This window comes from Hypanus sabinus, chromosome 1 (assembly GCF_030144855.1).
Source record: "Hypanus sabinus isolate sHypSab1 chromosome 1, sHypSab1.hap1, whole genome shotgun sequence".
Classification (NCBI taxonomy): Eukaryota; Metazoa; Chordata; class Chondrichthyes; order Myliobatiformes; family Dasyatidae; genus Hypanus; species Hypanus sabinus.
The window spans coordinates 21,833,181-21,847,466 of NC_082706.1; the positions used below are offsets into that span (position 1 = coordinate 21,833,181).

General features: G+C 42.4%; 1 protein-coding gene across 1 annotated transcript in view; it reads right to left on the reverse strand.

Moving 5' to 3' along the window:
* Nucleotides 1-14,286, reverse strand: part of LOC132391497 (anthrax toxin receptor 1-like) — a 245,149-nt gene that overhangs the window by 35,653 nt on the left and 195,210 nt on the right. The window contains exons 15-16 of the mRNA XM_059964801.1: nucleotides 10,555-10,653; nucleotides 5,111-5,281 (exon numbers count right to left, since the gene is read on the reverse strand). Of these exons, the coding sequence (XP_059820784.1) occupies nucleotides 5,111-5,281; nucleotides 10,555-10,653 (270 nt within the window). The remainder of the gene's footprint in view (nucleotides 1-5,110; nucleotides 5,282-10,554; nucleotides 10,654-14,286) is intronic.

Here is a 14,286-nt window from a genome sequence, read left to right on the forward strand (position 1 = left end):
AGTGGCAGCCTTGTTCAGTCTGTGGTAGTCGCCGCATGGTCTCCAACCCCCAGCTGCTTTGGGCACCATGTGCAGGGGGGAGGCCCATGGGCTGTCAGACCTCCATAAGATCCCCAATTCCTCCATCCTCTTGAACTTCTCCTTCGCCTTCATGAGCGGGAGTGGAGGGGTTGTCCCTGGGTCGGAACGTGGTGCTGAACCCCGTGTCTGGGCATGGCTGCCGTGAACTGCATGTACCAGTCTTTTCCCTTGCAAGTCGACCAGCAGGCTGTGAGCTCACAAGAAGTCTGCCCCCAGGAGTGGTTGGGCCACGGCGGCCAGTGTGAAGTCCCACGTGAACCGGCTGGCGCCGAACTGCAGCTACACTGTGCAGGTGCCATAGGTCCGAATCATGCTGCTGTTTGCGGCCCTCAGGGTGGGTCCTGGCTTCTGTTGCGGGTGTCGTACCCCGTCGGGGGTAAGATGCTGATTTCCGCTCCGGTGTCGACCAAGAAGCAGCTTCCCGACTGTTTGTCCCAGACGTACAAGAGGCTGTCCTGGTGGCCAGCCACCATAGTCATTAGCGACAGCTGGCCCTGGCCCTTGCAGGGCGGGCAACAACGGCGGGCTTTTGTGCCCCACTGCTGGTGGTAGAAACATCTGACCGATGGATGCCACGCTCTCCTTCTTGGCTTTCCACAGCACGTCTGCCTGGGCCGCCACCTTCCGGAGGTCACTGAAACCTACGTCAGCCAGCAGCAGATGTATGTCCTCGGGCAGTCGCTCTAGGAATGCTTGCTCGAACATGAGGCAGGGCTTGTGTCCGTCAGCCAGGGCCAGCATCTTGTTCATCAATGCTGACGGCAGTCTGTCTCCCAAACCGTCCAGGTGAAGCAGGAGGGCACCCCACTCACGTCGTGAGAGGCCAAAGGTCCCAATGAGCAGTGCTTTGAATGCTTCATATTTGCCTTCTTCCGGAGGCGACTGTATGAAATCTGCAACCTGGGCGGCCGTCTCCTGGTCAAGGGCGCTCACCACGTGGCAGTAACACGTGGAATCAGAAGATATCTGCCGAATCTGGAACTGGGCTTCTGCTTGGCTAAACCACACGCGTGGTTGCAGCGTCCATAAAGTCGACAGTTTTAGTGAAACTGCGTGAACAGATGAAGAGTTGGTCATCTTTGGTTCAAATCCCGTTTGGACTGTCAGGGTCACCAGTGTAGTGGTGTGCTACACACAGTGCTGAAATAATGACACGCATTCGGTAGGTCGTTTCGAGACTTCAAACTTCAAACTTCTCGGCGCTGGCATTTAATCCCTGGCGCTCGCTCTCTCCGGGCGGAAATGATATCAGAGGTGCATTACCAAAGTCTCCCCCCGCGCACTGGCTATTTGTGAGCTGGTTTGCCTGTGCAGAAAGTGGGTCGCCACAAGCTTACAAAAGGTTCAGAGAGCTAGGTAATGTTAGAAATCTAGAAGGTTATAAGGCTACTAGGAAGGAGCTTAAGAAGGAAATTAGGAGAGCCAGAAGGGGCCATGAGAAGGTCTTGGCGGGCAGAATTAAAGAAAAATCCAAGGCATTCTACAAGTATGTGAAGAGCAAGAGGATAAGACATGAAAGAATAGGACCTATCAAGTGTGACAGTGGGATAGTGTGTATTGAATCAGAGGAAATAGAAAAGGTACTTAATGGATACTTTACCTCAGTATTTACTATGGAAAAGGATTTTAGTGATTGCAGCAGTCTGAAAAGCTTGCGCATGTAGATATTAAGAAAGAGGATGTGCTGGAGCTTTTGGAAAGCATCAAGTTGGATAAGTTGCCAGGACTGGAAGAAATTGTACCCTAGGCTACTGTGGGAGGCGAGGGAGAAGATTGCTGAGCATGATCTTTGCATGATCAATGGGGACAGGAGAGGTTCCGGAGGATTGGAGGGTTGCAGATGTTGTTTCTTTATTCAAGAAAGGGAGTAGAGATAGCCCAGGAAATAATAGACCAGGGAGTCTTACCTCAGTGGGTGGTAAGTTGATGGAGAAGCTCCTGAGAGGCAGGATTTATGAACATTTGGAGAGGTATAATATGATTAGGAGTAAACAGCATGGCTTTGTCAAGGAGAGGTTGTGCCTTAGAGGCCTGATTGAATTTTTTGAGGACGTGACTAAGCACATTGACGATGGTAGAGCCGTAGATGTAGTGTATATGGATTTCAGCAAGGCATTGGATAAGGTACCCCATGCAAGACTTATTGAGAAAGTAAGGAGGCATGGGATCCAAGGAGACATTGTTTTGTGGATCCAGAACTGGCTTGCCCAAAGAAGGCAAAGAGTGGTTGTAGATGGGTCATATTCTGCATGGAGGTCAGTGACCAGTGGTGTGCCTCAGGGATCTATTCTGGGACCCTTACTCTTCATGATTTTTATAAATGACCTGGATGAGGAAGTGGAGGGATGGGTTAGTAAGTTTGCTGAGGACACAAAGGTTGGGGGTGTTGTGGATAATGTGGAGGGCTATCAGAGGTTACAGTGGGACATTGATAGGATACAAAACTGGGCTGAGAAGCGACAGATGGAATTCAACCCAGATGTGTGAAATGGTTCATTTTGGTAGGTCAAATATGATGGCAGAATATAGTATTAATGGTAATACTCTTGGCAGTGTGGAGGATCAGAGGGGTCTTGGAGTCCGAGTCCATAGGACACTCAAAGCTGCTGTGCAGTTTTATGGAAGCTTGTATGATGTATAGCTCCAGGGTTCTGCTCCCAATGAGTTTTTTTGTGTTTTTTTTTCAGTTAGTAGGGGTTTTTATTAGTTAGTAGGGGTTCTTTTTTTCCTTCTTTTTCTTTCAAAAAAATATTCTTAACACTTTATTTTCTCTTATTATTATTGATATATTGCTTATCTTTGTTAATCAGTTAATCAGTTATTTGCTAATTTAATTCCTTATTGTACATAATGATATATTGACTTAATGTATTTTTTTTGTTAATCTTCAATAATAATTAATAAAAAGATTTTGAAATGAAGCAGCTGCACAGGTTGACTCTGTGGTTAAGAAGGCATATGGTGTATTGGCCTTCTTCAATTATGGAATTGAATTTAGGAGCTGAGAGGTAATGTTGCAGCTATATTGGACCCTGGTCAGACCCCACATGGAGTACTGTGCTCAGTTCTGGTTGCCTCACTACAGGAAGGATGTGGAAGCCATAGAAAGGGTGCAGAGGAGATTTACAAGGATGTTGCCTGGATTGGGGAGCATGTCTTATGAAAACAGGTTGAATGAATTTGGCCTTTTCTTTCTCCTTGGAGTGATAGAGGATGAGAGGTGACCTGATAGAGGTGTACAAGATGATGAGAGGCATTGATCATGTGGATAGTCAGAGGCTTTTTCCCAGGGCTGAAATGGTTGCCACAAAAGTACACAGGTTTAAGGTGCTGGGGTGTAGGTACAGAGGATATGTCAGGGGTAAGTTTCTGACTCAGAGAGTGGTGAGTGCATGGAATGGGCTGCCAGCAATGGTGGTGGAGGTGGGTACAATAGAGTCTCTTCAGAGGCTTTTAGATAGGTACATGGAGCTTACTAAAACCGAGGGCTATTTGTAAAACTAGTAATTTCAAAGGTATGGACGTGTTTGGCACAACTTTGTGGGCCGAAGGGCCTGTATTGTGCTGTAGGTTTTCAATGCTTCTATAGCTTTCAAGGCCATTGAGGCACACAAGCTTCCACACCCTACAACAAAGTTGTGGCCCTCTTGGAGGAGCTTAGGGGGAAATTGCTTCAACATGTTAGCTAGATGAAGAACATTGAAAGAAGGTTGACATGCTGTATTGAAACAGAAATGGACCCATTAGACAAAATGGACTCTTTCCATGATGTAAATGTTCACAGAAGCGACACAGAGTTCACATGTGCTATTCCATGTCACTATCCTGAGACACTTCAATTGGACCCAGTAGGGAAGCATCAGCTAATGAAACATTGTTATGTTGCCATGAAGTGCAATTTGAGATACCTGACTTCCAGCTCACTGTGGCTTTAATCAATCCATGACTGGCAACTGTGATTCTTGAAGCTCTGACGCTAAATCCCACTACCTTGATGTTCTCCTTCAGAAACCCACCTCTTGACCAAAATTTTGCCAACCTTCTGATATGTTAGATATTGAAACATAGAAACATAGAAAATAGGTGCAGGAGTAGGCCATTTGGCCCTTCGAGCCTGCACCGCCATTCAGTATGATCATGGCTGATCTTCCAACTCAGAACCCTGTACCTGCTTTCTCTCCATACCCCCTCTTCCCTTTAGCCTCAAGGGCCATATCTAACTTCCTTTTAAATATAGCCATATATTGATACAATATATTGGATAAAGTCCTCGCAAAGTCTCTGGTTTCTTAAAGTCATTATGTGGATTGAAGCTGCAGGTGGAATTTCCTTGGTAAAGAGTGTAATGAGGTGGAAAATAATGGGTTACATGGCCTGTGGGTGGAAAGATTTTAATGAAAAAGACCATATCAGAGATGCAAACTATATTTGGTCCTTTACAGCACTGTCAGTGAGTGATAATAAATCTGATTCTGATAATGAGATCTCTTTTGTGGACTGAGTGTGGGAGGGCAGCAGGGAGAGGGGAATCATGGTTAGGAATGGGGGAAGGGAGTGGGAAGCACCAGAGAGACATTCTGCAAAGATGAATAAACCAGTTGTTTGGAATCAAGTGACTTTGCCTGGTGTCTCAGGACTAGGTATGTCTGCAATGGCACCACCACATGCCCTGGCACTCCCTGTCTGCCACCTACCCCAAAGCCCTCCTGCGGTGCTCTACCTCACCATGCCCAACATCCTTTGCTCTCAAATCTACAAACTCGCTCTCCACTCCACGTTGACAAACACAGTACTGTGCAAAATCTTAGGTAACCTATCCATATATATGTGCCTAAGACTTTTGCACAGTACCGTATATTAGATCGTAGCAGATTTTAATGCCGTTGACTGTGAATTAACTGCTGTACTGGACAAACAAGTCACTCAGTTCAGGAATGAACATTAAATTCTGACCTTGCAGAAACACTAACATCTAATGAATTGAAAACCACAGCTGATATTGGAAAATCCAGTATGCAATGATTGTTACCTTGATTGGTGAGTACCATTTTCTTGGAGAGTTCAACTTGCGACCCACATTATTGTTGTGCATTCCTGCCTCTGAGAACTCATATTCCTGTTCTGGCATTTTGACTCTGGCATTTTTGGCTTTTTCCAGTTTGGCACCCTCTTCAGTTGATCCCTTCTCACCCCATCGAACCTAGAAAATGTTAAACACAATATGAACATAAATCCTACCATGGAACATTGCTGGAGAATAATGTCAGTGAAAGTCAGGTTGGAAATGGGAGGAGAGAGCTACTGGAAAGTTGGCCATGGATGAATTTGAAAATAATTCAGTGAAGTCATTAATGGCTCCGGAAAACAAGATCCATCTATAGCTTAGGGACAATAGGGAAATAGATAAGAACAAATACAATGGAAACACTTAAGTCACCTCTTGTCTGTGTCATTCATTAGATCACTGCCTCCAATCCATTTTTCTGCCTGATTCCCAATTAAAATCATGAAGGTTATTGCAGCATTACTGTGGATATTAAAATCATTACGGTCCTGCAATTAAGACTCTTTATTTAAATACTTCTACACTGTCAAATACAAATGGGAGTTTTTTTTAAATTAAACAAATAGCAAAGCTAGTAATTTTATTGCCCAATAGTGGGAGGCTAGGATTAGGTGGAAACAGTAGTATTAAACCTAAAAACCAGACCTACTCTCAATCTGGCTCGCTGCCACAGAACAAATCCTGGGCATGGGAATCTGGTTCTGACGTTAAATTCAACAGATCATGGTAACTGCCATGTTACCGTTGGCTGCTTTGTGGATATCCCCAGTAGCTTCAACCATGGGGAGTTAATCTATTGTAACAGAAGTGGTGGAACAGTAGTGGCTTCTCAGTCAAGCAAAGCATGCTGCATAGACATCCTGAGCCAGAGAAGGCTGAAAAAGGTCACATATTATGCTTTGTTTTAGTGTGGATCAGGAAAAAGTTACAAGCATTTATCTTGGTGCAATGCTGTTACCGTGACAGCGATCAGTAACTGGGGCTCAATATCCGCCGCTGTCTGTAAGAAGTTTGCTTATCGTCCTCATAACCGCATGGATTTTGTCCAGATGCTCCGGTTTTCTTCCACCTTCCAAAGATGTACCGGTTAAGGTTAGTAAGTTGTGGGCATGCTATGTTGGTGTTGGTACTTAAGGTCTACCCCTAGCACATATTTGGACTGTGTTAGTCATTGATGCAAATGACTCATTTAATTATTTATGGAATGTGTATGTTGCCAGCTAAGCCAGCATTTATTGCCCATCCCTGGTTACCCTTAAGAAGGTGATGGGCTGCCTTCTTGAACCACTGTAGTCCCTGAGGTGTAGGGACACCCACAGTGCTGTTCGAGGTATGCCTGGTGTTTCAAAGTACATGTGATAGCAAAAAAAAATCTCACTTATCTCTTTAGGTTTAAAAATAAATCATCAGGGGCCACAAAGGTAATCTTGCTTTGTATTAGGTACTTCTCCTCAGCCGTTCTGAGGTCTGAGTGTTAATGTGCCTCACTTGTGCTTTTCTGCCACTGCTGTCTTACCGGTTTTCCAGTCGTGGAGACTGAACTGCATACCTAGTGCAGGTAAATGGCTAAAGCAAGGCCATGGAGCTATTTGCCAACAGACTCACACAGGAATAGCTCTGAAATGTGTGTCATTTATTGGATTGCTTGTGAACATTTCTCACTTGCAGGGGTTCCAACATGAGGTCCATGAACCCTTCAGTTAATGATAGATGTCCAAGGCATCAAAAAGGTCAGGAAACCCTGTTTTAGGGATTGTATTATGTGACCAAGCATTTGCTCTCTTTCAAAAGTACGTAGTGTGAAAATTTCCACTGCCTCTGTGGAATTACTACTTGCTACTTGAAGGTTATCTGTTAACAATTTGAATCACCAACTATTTTCCAGTGGTCAATGTTACTCCTCGGACAGCAGATTTTTCTGGTTAGCTGTTGTGCCATTAACATTAATCAACTGTTTAGTGAGGACATCCTGACTCTGTATTCCAACAATCATTGCCTCCAGAGAATTAATGAAGGAAACTAAAATAAAATGCAATAATGAGTACAGATTGGTACACAATCAGTGTTTCAATTCTTGTTTCAGACTTAGTGGAAGTTAAATCCTCTTTAGCCAGTTTACAATCGTCATTCAGAGTTGACAGAGAAATTTCAAGAAAAATGGAAACAATGAGAGTGGAGAGGAGGAAAGAGAGTAGGTGTCCCTCGCTTTACGCCACTTCACTTTTACAAAAGACCTACGTTAGTACTTGTTTTCGGTAACCGAAAGAAATCTGAAGAGGATTTTCACTTTTACGAAAAAGGGCACCCACTTTAAACTTGTGTTTACCCAGAGAAAGACTACCACAGCCGTGAAGCCCTGCACGGGCAGGTGTGTTCTCATGCGTGTACGCGCCAATGGTTTTTCTACAAATCAGTTTTTGACTAAATCCTGATTCTGTTAAGGGAAACTACACTGTACATACATTATCTCTACTTTATATAGGCTGTGTATTTATCATGTTATTCCTTCTTTTATTATATGTTAGTGTTATTTTAGGTTTCATGTGATATTTGGTATGATTTGGTAGGTTATTTTTTTGGGTCTGGGAATGCTCAAAAATTTTTCCTGTATAAATTAATGGTAATTGCTTCTTCACTTTACGCCATTTTGGCTTATGAAAGGTTTCATAGGAACGGTCTACTTTCAGATAGCGGGGGAAACCTGTATAGGAAAAGGGGTTTAAGGGACTAAATATTGAGACTAACAAACATGTCTAAGATAAAGTCCTATGAAACAATCCCCCAACTCAATTCTTGTCTTGGAATAGAAATGGGAGTGATCCTGATTTGATAACATCTGCATAATATGATCTGTGGGATTGTTGACCTCAGCAGGTCAGACCTTTCAAAGTCTTGACCCGATATGTCATCTGTTTACTTCCCTCTATAATTGCTGCCTGACCTACTGAGTTCCTCCAGCATCTTGTATACATTGCTCAAGATTTTCAGTTTCTGAAGAACCTTCTGTGTGGGACTGAAGCATTCCTTTCAAGTTACTTCTCCCTCAAAAACTTATGCTGGTCCTTCCCCCACTGTTGAACATTTCTCAGAAATGCTTCAACACGTCATCACTTTTCTTAGCTCTATAAATGTCACTTTATAGCCCACTGTCTATCACACTCAGGCTGGTTCATGGCAGGATTCCGAATGTGTTCCTTGCATTGTAATAAAGTGAAGCTGGTATGTGATGGTCAGCTTAAGTCAGTGACAGAGCGATTCAACAGTTCCAAGCTATTCAAAAAGCTAACTCATCCAAGTTTATTAGGAAAGTAGATCTGAGCTCCTAACTTTGTCTTGTTAAAGGAGCAGCCCAAGAGAAAATGGAGCAGAAATTCAATCATTTATTTCTATGTGTACTTTCAGGCAATGTAGTAGGATACATGGTTTGAGGCCCTTCTGAAATTAGGTTCTATAGTTGTATTAAAAACATTTGTTTCCTCATCTATCTATAACCATATAACAATTACAGCATGGAAACAGGCCATTTCGGCCCTTCTAGTCTTTGCATATCTATCTATCTACTGACATACAGTATGGAATAGGTCCTTCCAGCCCTTTGAGCCACGACATCCAGCTATCCTCTGATCTTACTCCAGCCTAATCATGGGGCAATTTACAACGACCAATTAACCTACCAGCTGGTACTTCTTTGGACAGTGGAAGGAAACTGGGGCATGTGGGGCGAAACCCACGTGATCATGGGGAGAAGGTAGAGGCAGCGAAGGAATTAACCCAGATCACTGGTACTGTAAAGTGTTGTGCTAACTACTATGCGATCGTGCCACTCCATATACAGTAGCAAACAACAACCTTCTACCCCAATGTGTCTGGCCAAAGGAAAAAAAGTGATTTTAAGGAACTGGCGATACAGTGATTATTTTTAATACAAATATATATTTGAAAACATTTTGATCAGGTTATTTGAAAGGAATATTTCTCTGGTTAACCTTGTGATAAGTTCTGTGTTTGTTACTGTTTTATGGTAATTCAGAAATCTCTGTAGGTATTTAATTAAATATGCTGTTTAGGTTTAAAGCTGCAATTTGAGTAATGAATTGAAAGGACAAAGTTCCATTTAATTGACCCTACCGCGCCTTTCAGGACATCTCAAAATCTGCTGCATCCATTGACATAACTTTTCTAAGTGTGGTCACTGCTGTAAGGCAAGAACACAACATAAACAGGAGAAATTTTGCAGATGCTGCAAATCCAATTCAACAATTCAAAATGCTGGAGGAACTAAGCAGGTCAGGCAGCTTCTATGATTAAAAAATAAACAGTCAACCTTTTGGGCTGAGACCCTTCTTTAGTACTGGAAAGGAAGGGGGAAGAGGCCAGAATAAAAAAGGTGGAGGAGGGGTAGGAGAATAACTAGAAGGTGTTAGGTAACAAATTTGCATATGGCAGTCTCTGTGAGTCAACAGAAATGCAGTGAATCGAGTCTAAAATATTAAGGATAATTTCAGCAATATACACAAAATTCTGGAGAAACTCAGCAAGTCAGGCAGCATCTATGGAGGGAAATAAAGAGTCAATGTTTTGGATTGAGTTTCTTCATGAGGATTAGAATGGAAGAGGCTGAAGCCCGAACAAAAATGTTGGGGGAGTCAGAGGAGTACAAGTTGGCAAGTGATTAAGGGTATTGGCTCAAAAGTTTGCCTGTTTATTTCCCACCATAGATGCTGCCTGACCTACAAAGATCCTCAAACACTTTGTGTACATTGCCCCAGGTTTTCTGCATCTGCAGAATCTCTTCTGATATTGTTTTTTTGCCCCACTGTGAAGACTCTTCGAGGTATGACTACTTCCTCTCTTTCTTTCACTCCTGAGGTGCTCCCCCTCTGTGTTTTCTGCTACCCTCCTCCTCTTTGACCATGTGCTCACCCAGACTCACTACCACAGTCATGTGTACCTGCCAATCATCTCCTTTCTTGGATTGCATAGTCTATTATTTTACCCAATCAGAATCCTTCTTCTTCAATTCTTGACCTCTTCCAACTCCTAGATTCTCTTATCATTCCCTTTCATCCCCACTTCCCCATCCATCTACCTTCCCCTCACCCTGTTTCACATTTCACCTGTCAGGTTGTACTCCCCCCAACCTTTTTATTCTGGCTTGTGCTCCTTTTTTTTCCAATGCTGATGAAGAGTCCCGGCCTGAAATGTCAACTACTTAGTTCCTTCTGTGGATGCTGTTTGACCTGTTGAGTTCCTCCAGCATTTTGTGTGTTTTGCTGTTGAGGATAATACTTCAATTGGAATTTAATCCAATGGTGAGAGCACTTTAAAATTTGATTAATTTGAGTTGAAAACATTGTTTGCCTCCAGCCATTCACAAGTTTAATGAAGGGTCACTGATTATACTTTACCTCCATTCTTTTGATCCCTCCTACACCTCGGCCACCATAATATGAGGCATCAACAGTTGGCCATTTCTTCTTGGGCAATCCTTCTGAGTCCAAATCCTCCTGTAAGAGATGGAATGATTAATGGGGAACAAGAATGTGTGCTGTTGTACTCCTCTGTCAGATAAATTAACTGATTTAATCCTTTTTAAGCACTAGATCCTTCTTGAGTAAATCCTTGTTATAAGTTAGCCAAGGGGGAAATGCCAAAGTTTTTAAAGCTTTGCAAGCAGATCTTTGAAGGTCAACATGGACCAAATTCAGGTCCTGATCCAACTACCAAATTTAACTTCATGACAGAAAGAAAAGAAAAAAATCTGTGGAACTCTTGAATAACATATTTAATGTGTGTGTGTGTGTGTGTGTGTGTGTGTGTGTGTGTGTGTGTGTGTGTGTGTGTGTGTTTGTGTGTGTGTGTGTGTGTGTGTGTGTGTGTGTGTGTGTGTGTTATGAAGAATAAAAATCAAAACAGGAAGAGCTCTGATGTCATTCAGGCAAGCCAGAGGAGATTCATTACACATGATGGATTTTGCAATCATTCTCTCTGTTTACATCCCCGAGTAAAAGAAGCCTTTAAAAAACAAAGCTCTTTCTTTATATTTGTTTTCTGACTTTTAAGAGTATATTTAAGGCAATGTTAATGCCTTTGTGTGGAATCTATTTTCTCTATTGAAGATCCAGCTTAATCCTGCAGGAATTTGGTATGAAACACAAGGATGTTCAGAATCTTCAATTGCTTATTGACTCTCTTCTTTGGCTTGATGTTTTAAAACTCCAGGCTCTAACCACTGAACTGCACTGAGGACAGTAGCATATTTGCCACACTTGAGGAGATTACAGGATAGTTCAGTCAGTGAAAAATTAATATGTCCAAGTTAGAGTTTGAAGCTGTAAATTGTATCTTTTGTAATACTTGTGAAGGCACTTATGTTACGGTATTGTATTATCACATTAAAATCCACGAGCATGACTAGGAGCTTGAATGGCAGCTAGGAAATTTGAAAAAGGAAAACTAGTACCAGTTATGGTAACCATTAAACTACCAGATATTCTTAAACAAAAACACAAGAACATAAGAAATAGGAGCAGGAGTAGGCCCTCTGGCCCATCGAGCCTGCCCCACTATTCAATAAAATCATGGCTGATCTGTCCGTAAACTCAGCAGTATCTACCTGCCTTTCCCCCCATAACCCTTAAATCCCTTACTATGTAAAAATCTATCTGTTTCTTAAATATATTTAGTAAGTAAGCCTCAACTGCTTCCCTGGGCAGAGAATTCCATAGATTCACCACTCTCTGGGAAAAACAGTTTCTCCTCATCTCTGAACTAAATCTTCTCCCCTGAATTTTGAGGCAATGTTCCCTAGTTCTAGTCTCACCTACCAATGGAAACAACATTCCTACTTCTATCTTATCTATCCCTTTCAAAATTTTGTATGTTTCTATAAGACCCCCTCTCATTCTTCTGAACTCCAAAGAGTATAGTCCCAGGCAACTGAATCTCTCCTCATAAGTTAACCCCTTCATCCCTGGAATCAACCTGGTGGACCTCCATTGTACTGCTTCCAAAGCCAGCATAGCCTTCCTCAAGTATGGAGACCAGATCTGCACACAGCACTCCAGGTGCGGCCTCACCAGTACCCTGTATAGTTGCAGCATGACCTCCCTGCTCTTGAATTCAATCCCTCTGGCAATGAAGGCCAACATTCCGTTTGCCTTCTTAATAACCTGTTGCAAGCCAACTTTTTGCGATTCATGTACAAACACTGCCAAGTCCCTCTGCACAACAGCATGCTGCAATCTTTCACTATTTAAATAATACTCTGCTCTTCTACTATTCCTTCAAAGTGGATGATCTCGCATTTACCAACATTTGCCAGAACTTGGCCCACTCACTTAACCTATCTATATGCCTCTGCAGCCTCTCCACATCCTCTGTACACTTTCTTTTTCCATTCAGTCATCAGTGTCATCAGCAAATTTTGCTCCGCTACACTCAGTCCCCTCTTCCAAATCATCAATGTAAATGGTAAACAGCTGTGGGCCCAGCAATGACCCCTGCAGCACCCCACTCACCACTGACTGCCAACTGGAGAAACATCCATTTATACCAACTCTTTGCCTTCTATCGGTTAACCAATCCACTATCCATGCCTATACAGTACACTTTCTCTGACTCCACGCATCTGTATCTTATTTATAAGTCTCTTGTGTGGCACCTTATCGAACACCTTCTGGAAATCCAAGTATACGACATCCACCTGTTCCCCTCTATCCACTGCACTCATTATGTCCTCAAAGAACTCCAGTAAATTTGTAAAACAGGACCTGCCCTTTCTGAATCCATGCTGCACTTGTCTAATGGAACCACTCCTTTCTAAATGTTTCACTATTTCTTCCTTAATAACAGCTTCAAGCATTTTCCCGTCTACAGATGTTAAGCTAACTGGCCTATAGTTGCCCGTCTTTTGCCTACATCCTTTTTTTAAAAAGTGGTGTGACATTTGCTGTCTTCCAATCTGCCAGGACCTGCCCAGAGTCTAGAGAGTTTTGATAAATGATTACCAACACGTATTCTATAACCTCCGCCAATTCCTTCAGCACCCTGGGATGCATCCCATCAGGACCAGGGGACTTCTCTACCTTCAGGCCCTCTAGTTTGCTCATCACTATCTCTTTAGTGACAGAGATTTTATTGAGGTCTTCACCTCCCATTTTGTCTATATCATCTTTCTTTGGCATATTAGATATGTCCTCCACCGTGAAGACCAAAACAAAATAGTCATTCAATGCCTCAGCCATTTCCTTATCACCCAATATCAATTTCTCCTTCTCATCTTCCAAGGGACCTATGCTGACTTTAGCCACCCTCTTCTGCTTTATATATTTATAAAAAACATTTGCTATCTGTTTTTATATTTTGTGCTAATTTACTTTCATATTCTATCCTCCCTTTCCTTATTTCTTGTTTATTTGTTCTCTGCTGCTCCTTAAAATTTTCCCAATCCTCCAGTCTCCCACTACTCTTTGCGACTTTGTACACACAAGCTTTAAATTTGATACTATCTTTTATTTCCTTAGTTATCCAAGGCTGGATCTCCCCACATTTATTGTCTTTAATTTTGACTGGAATATACTCTTGTTGAGCACTGTGAAAAATCTCTTTGAAAGTATTCCACTGTTCCTCAACTGCCCTACCAAATAGCCTGTGCTCCCAATCCACATTAGCCAACTCCTCCCTCATCCCGTTGTAGTCTTCCTTGTTCAAGCATAATATATTAGTTTTAGATCTAACTATTTCATCCTCCATCAGTACGTGAAATTCAGTCATACTATGATCATTCTTTCCAAGAGGATCCCTGACTACAAGATCATTAATCTTCCCTGTCTCAATGCACAGGACTAGATCTAAGATAGTATTTTCCCTTGTAGGTTCACTAACATGCTGCTCAAGAAGGTTGTCATGGATACATTCTATGAAGTCCTCCTCAAAACTTCCTAGACCAACCTGATTCACTCAATCTATGTGGAAGTTAAAATCCCCCATGACAACTGTTGTTCCGTTCTTACAAGCCTCAGTTATTTCTTGGTTAATCACCTTTGCCACTGCAATATTTTTATTAGGTGGCCTATAGACAACACCCACCAGTGATTCCCTTTACTAATCTTAATCTCTACCCAGATGGACTCAGCATT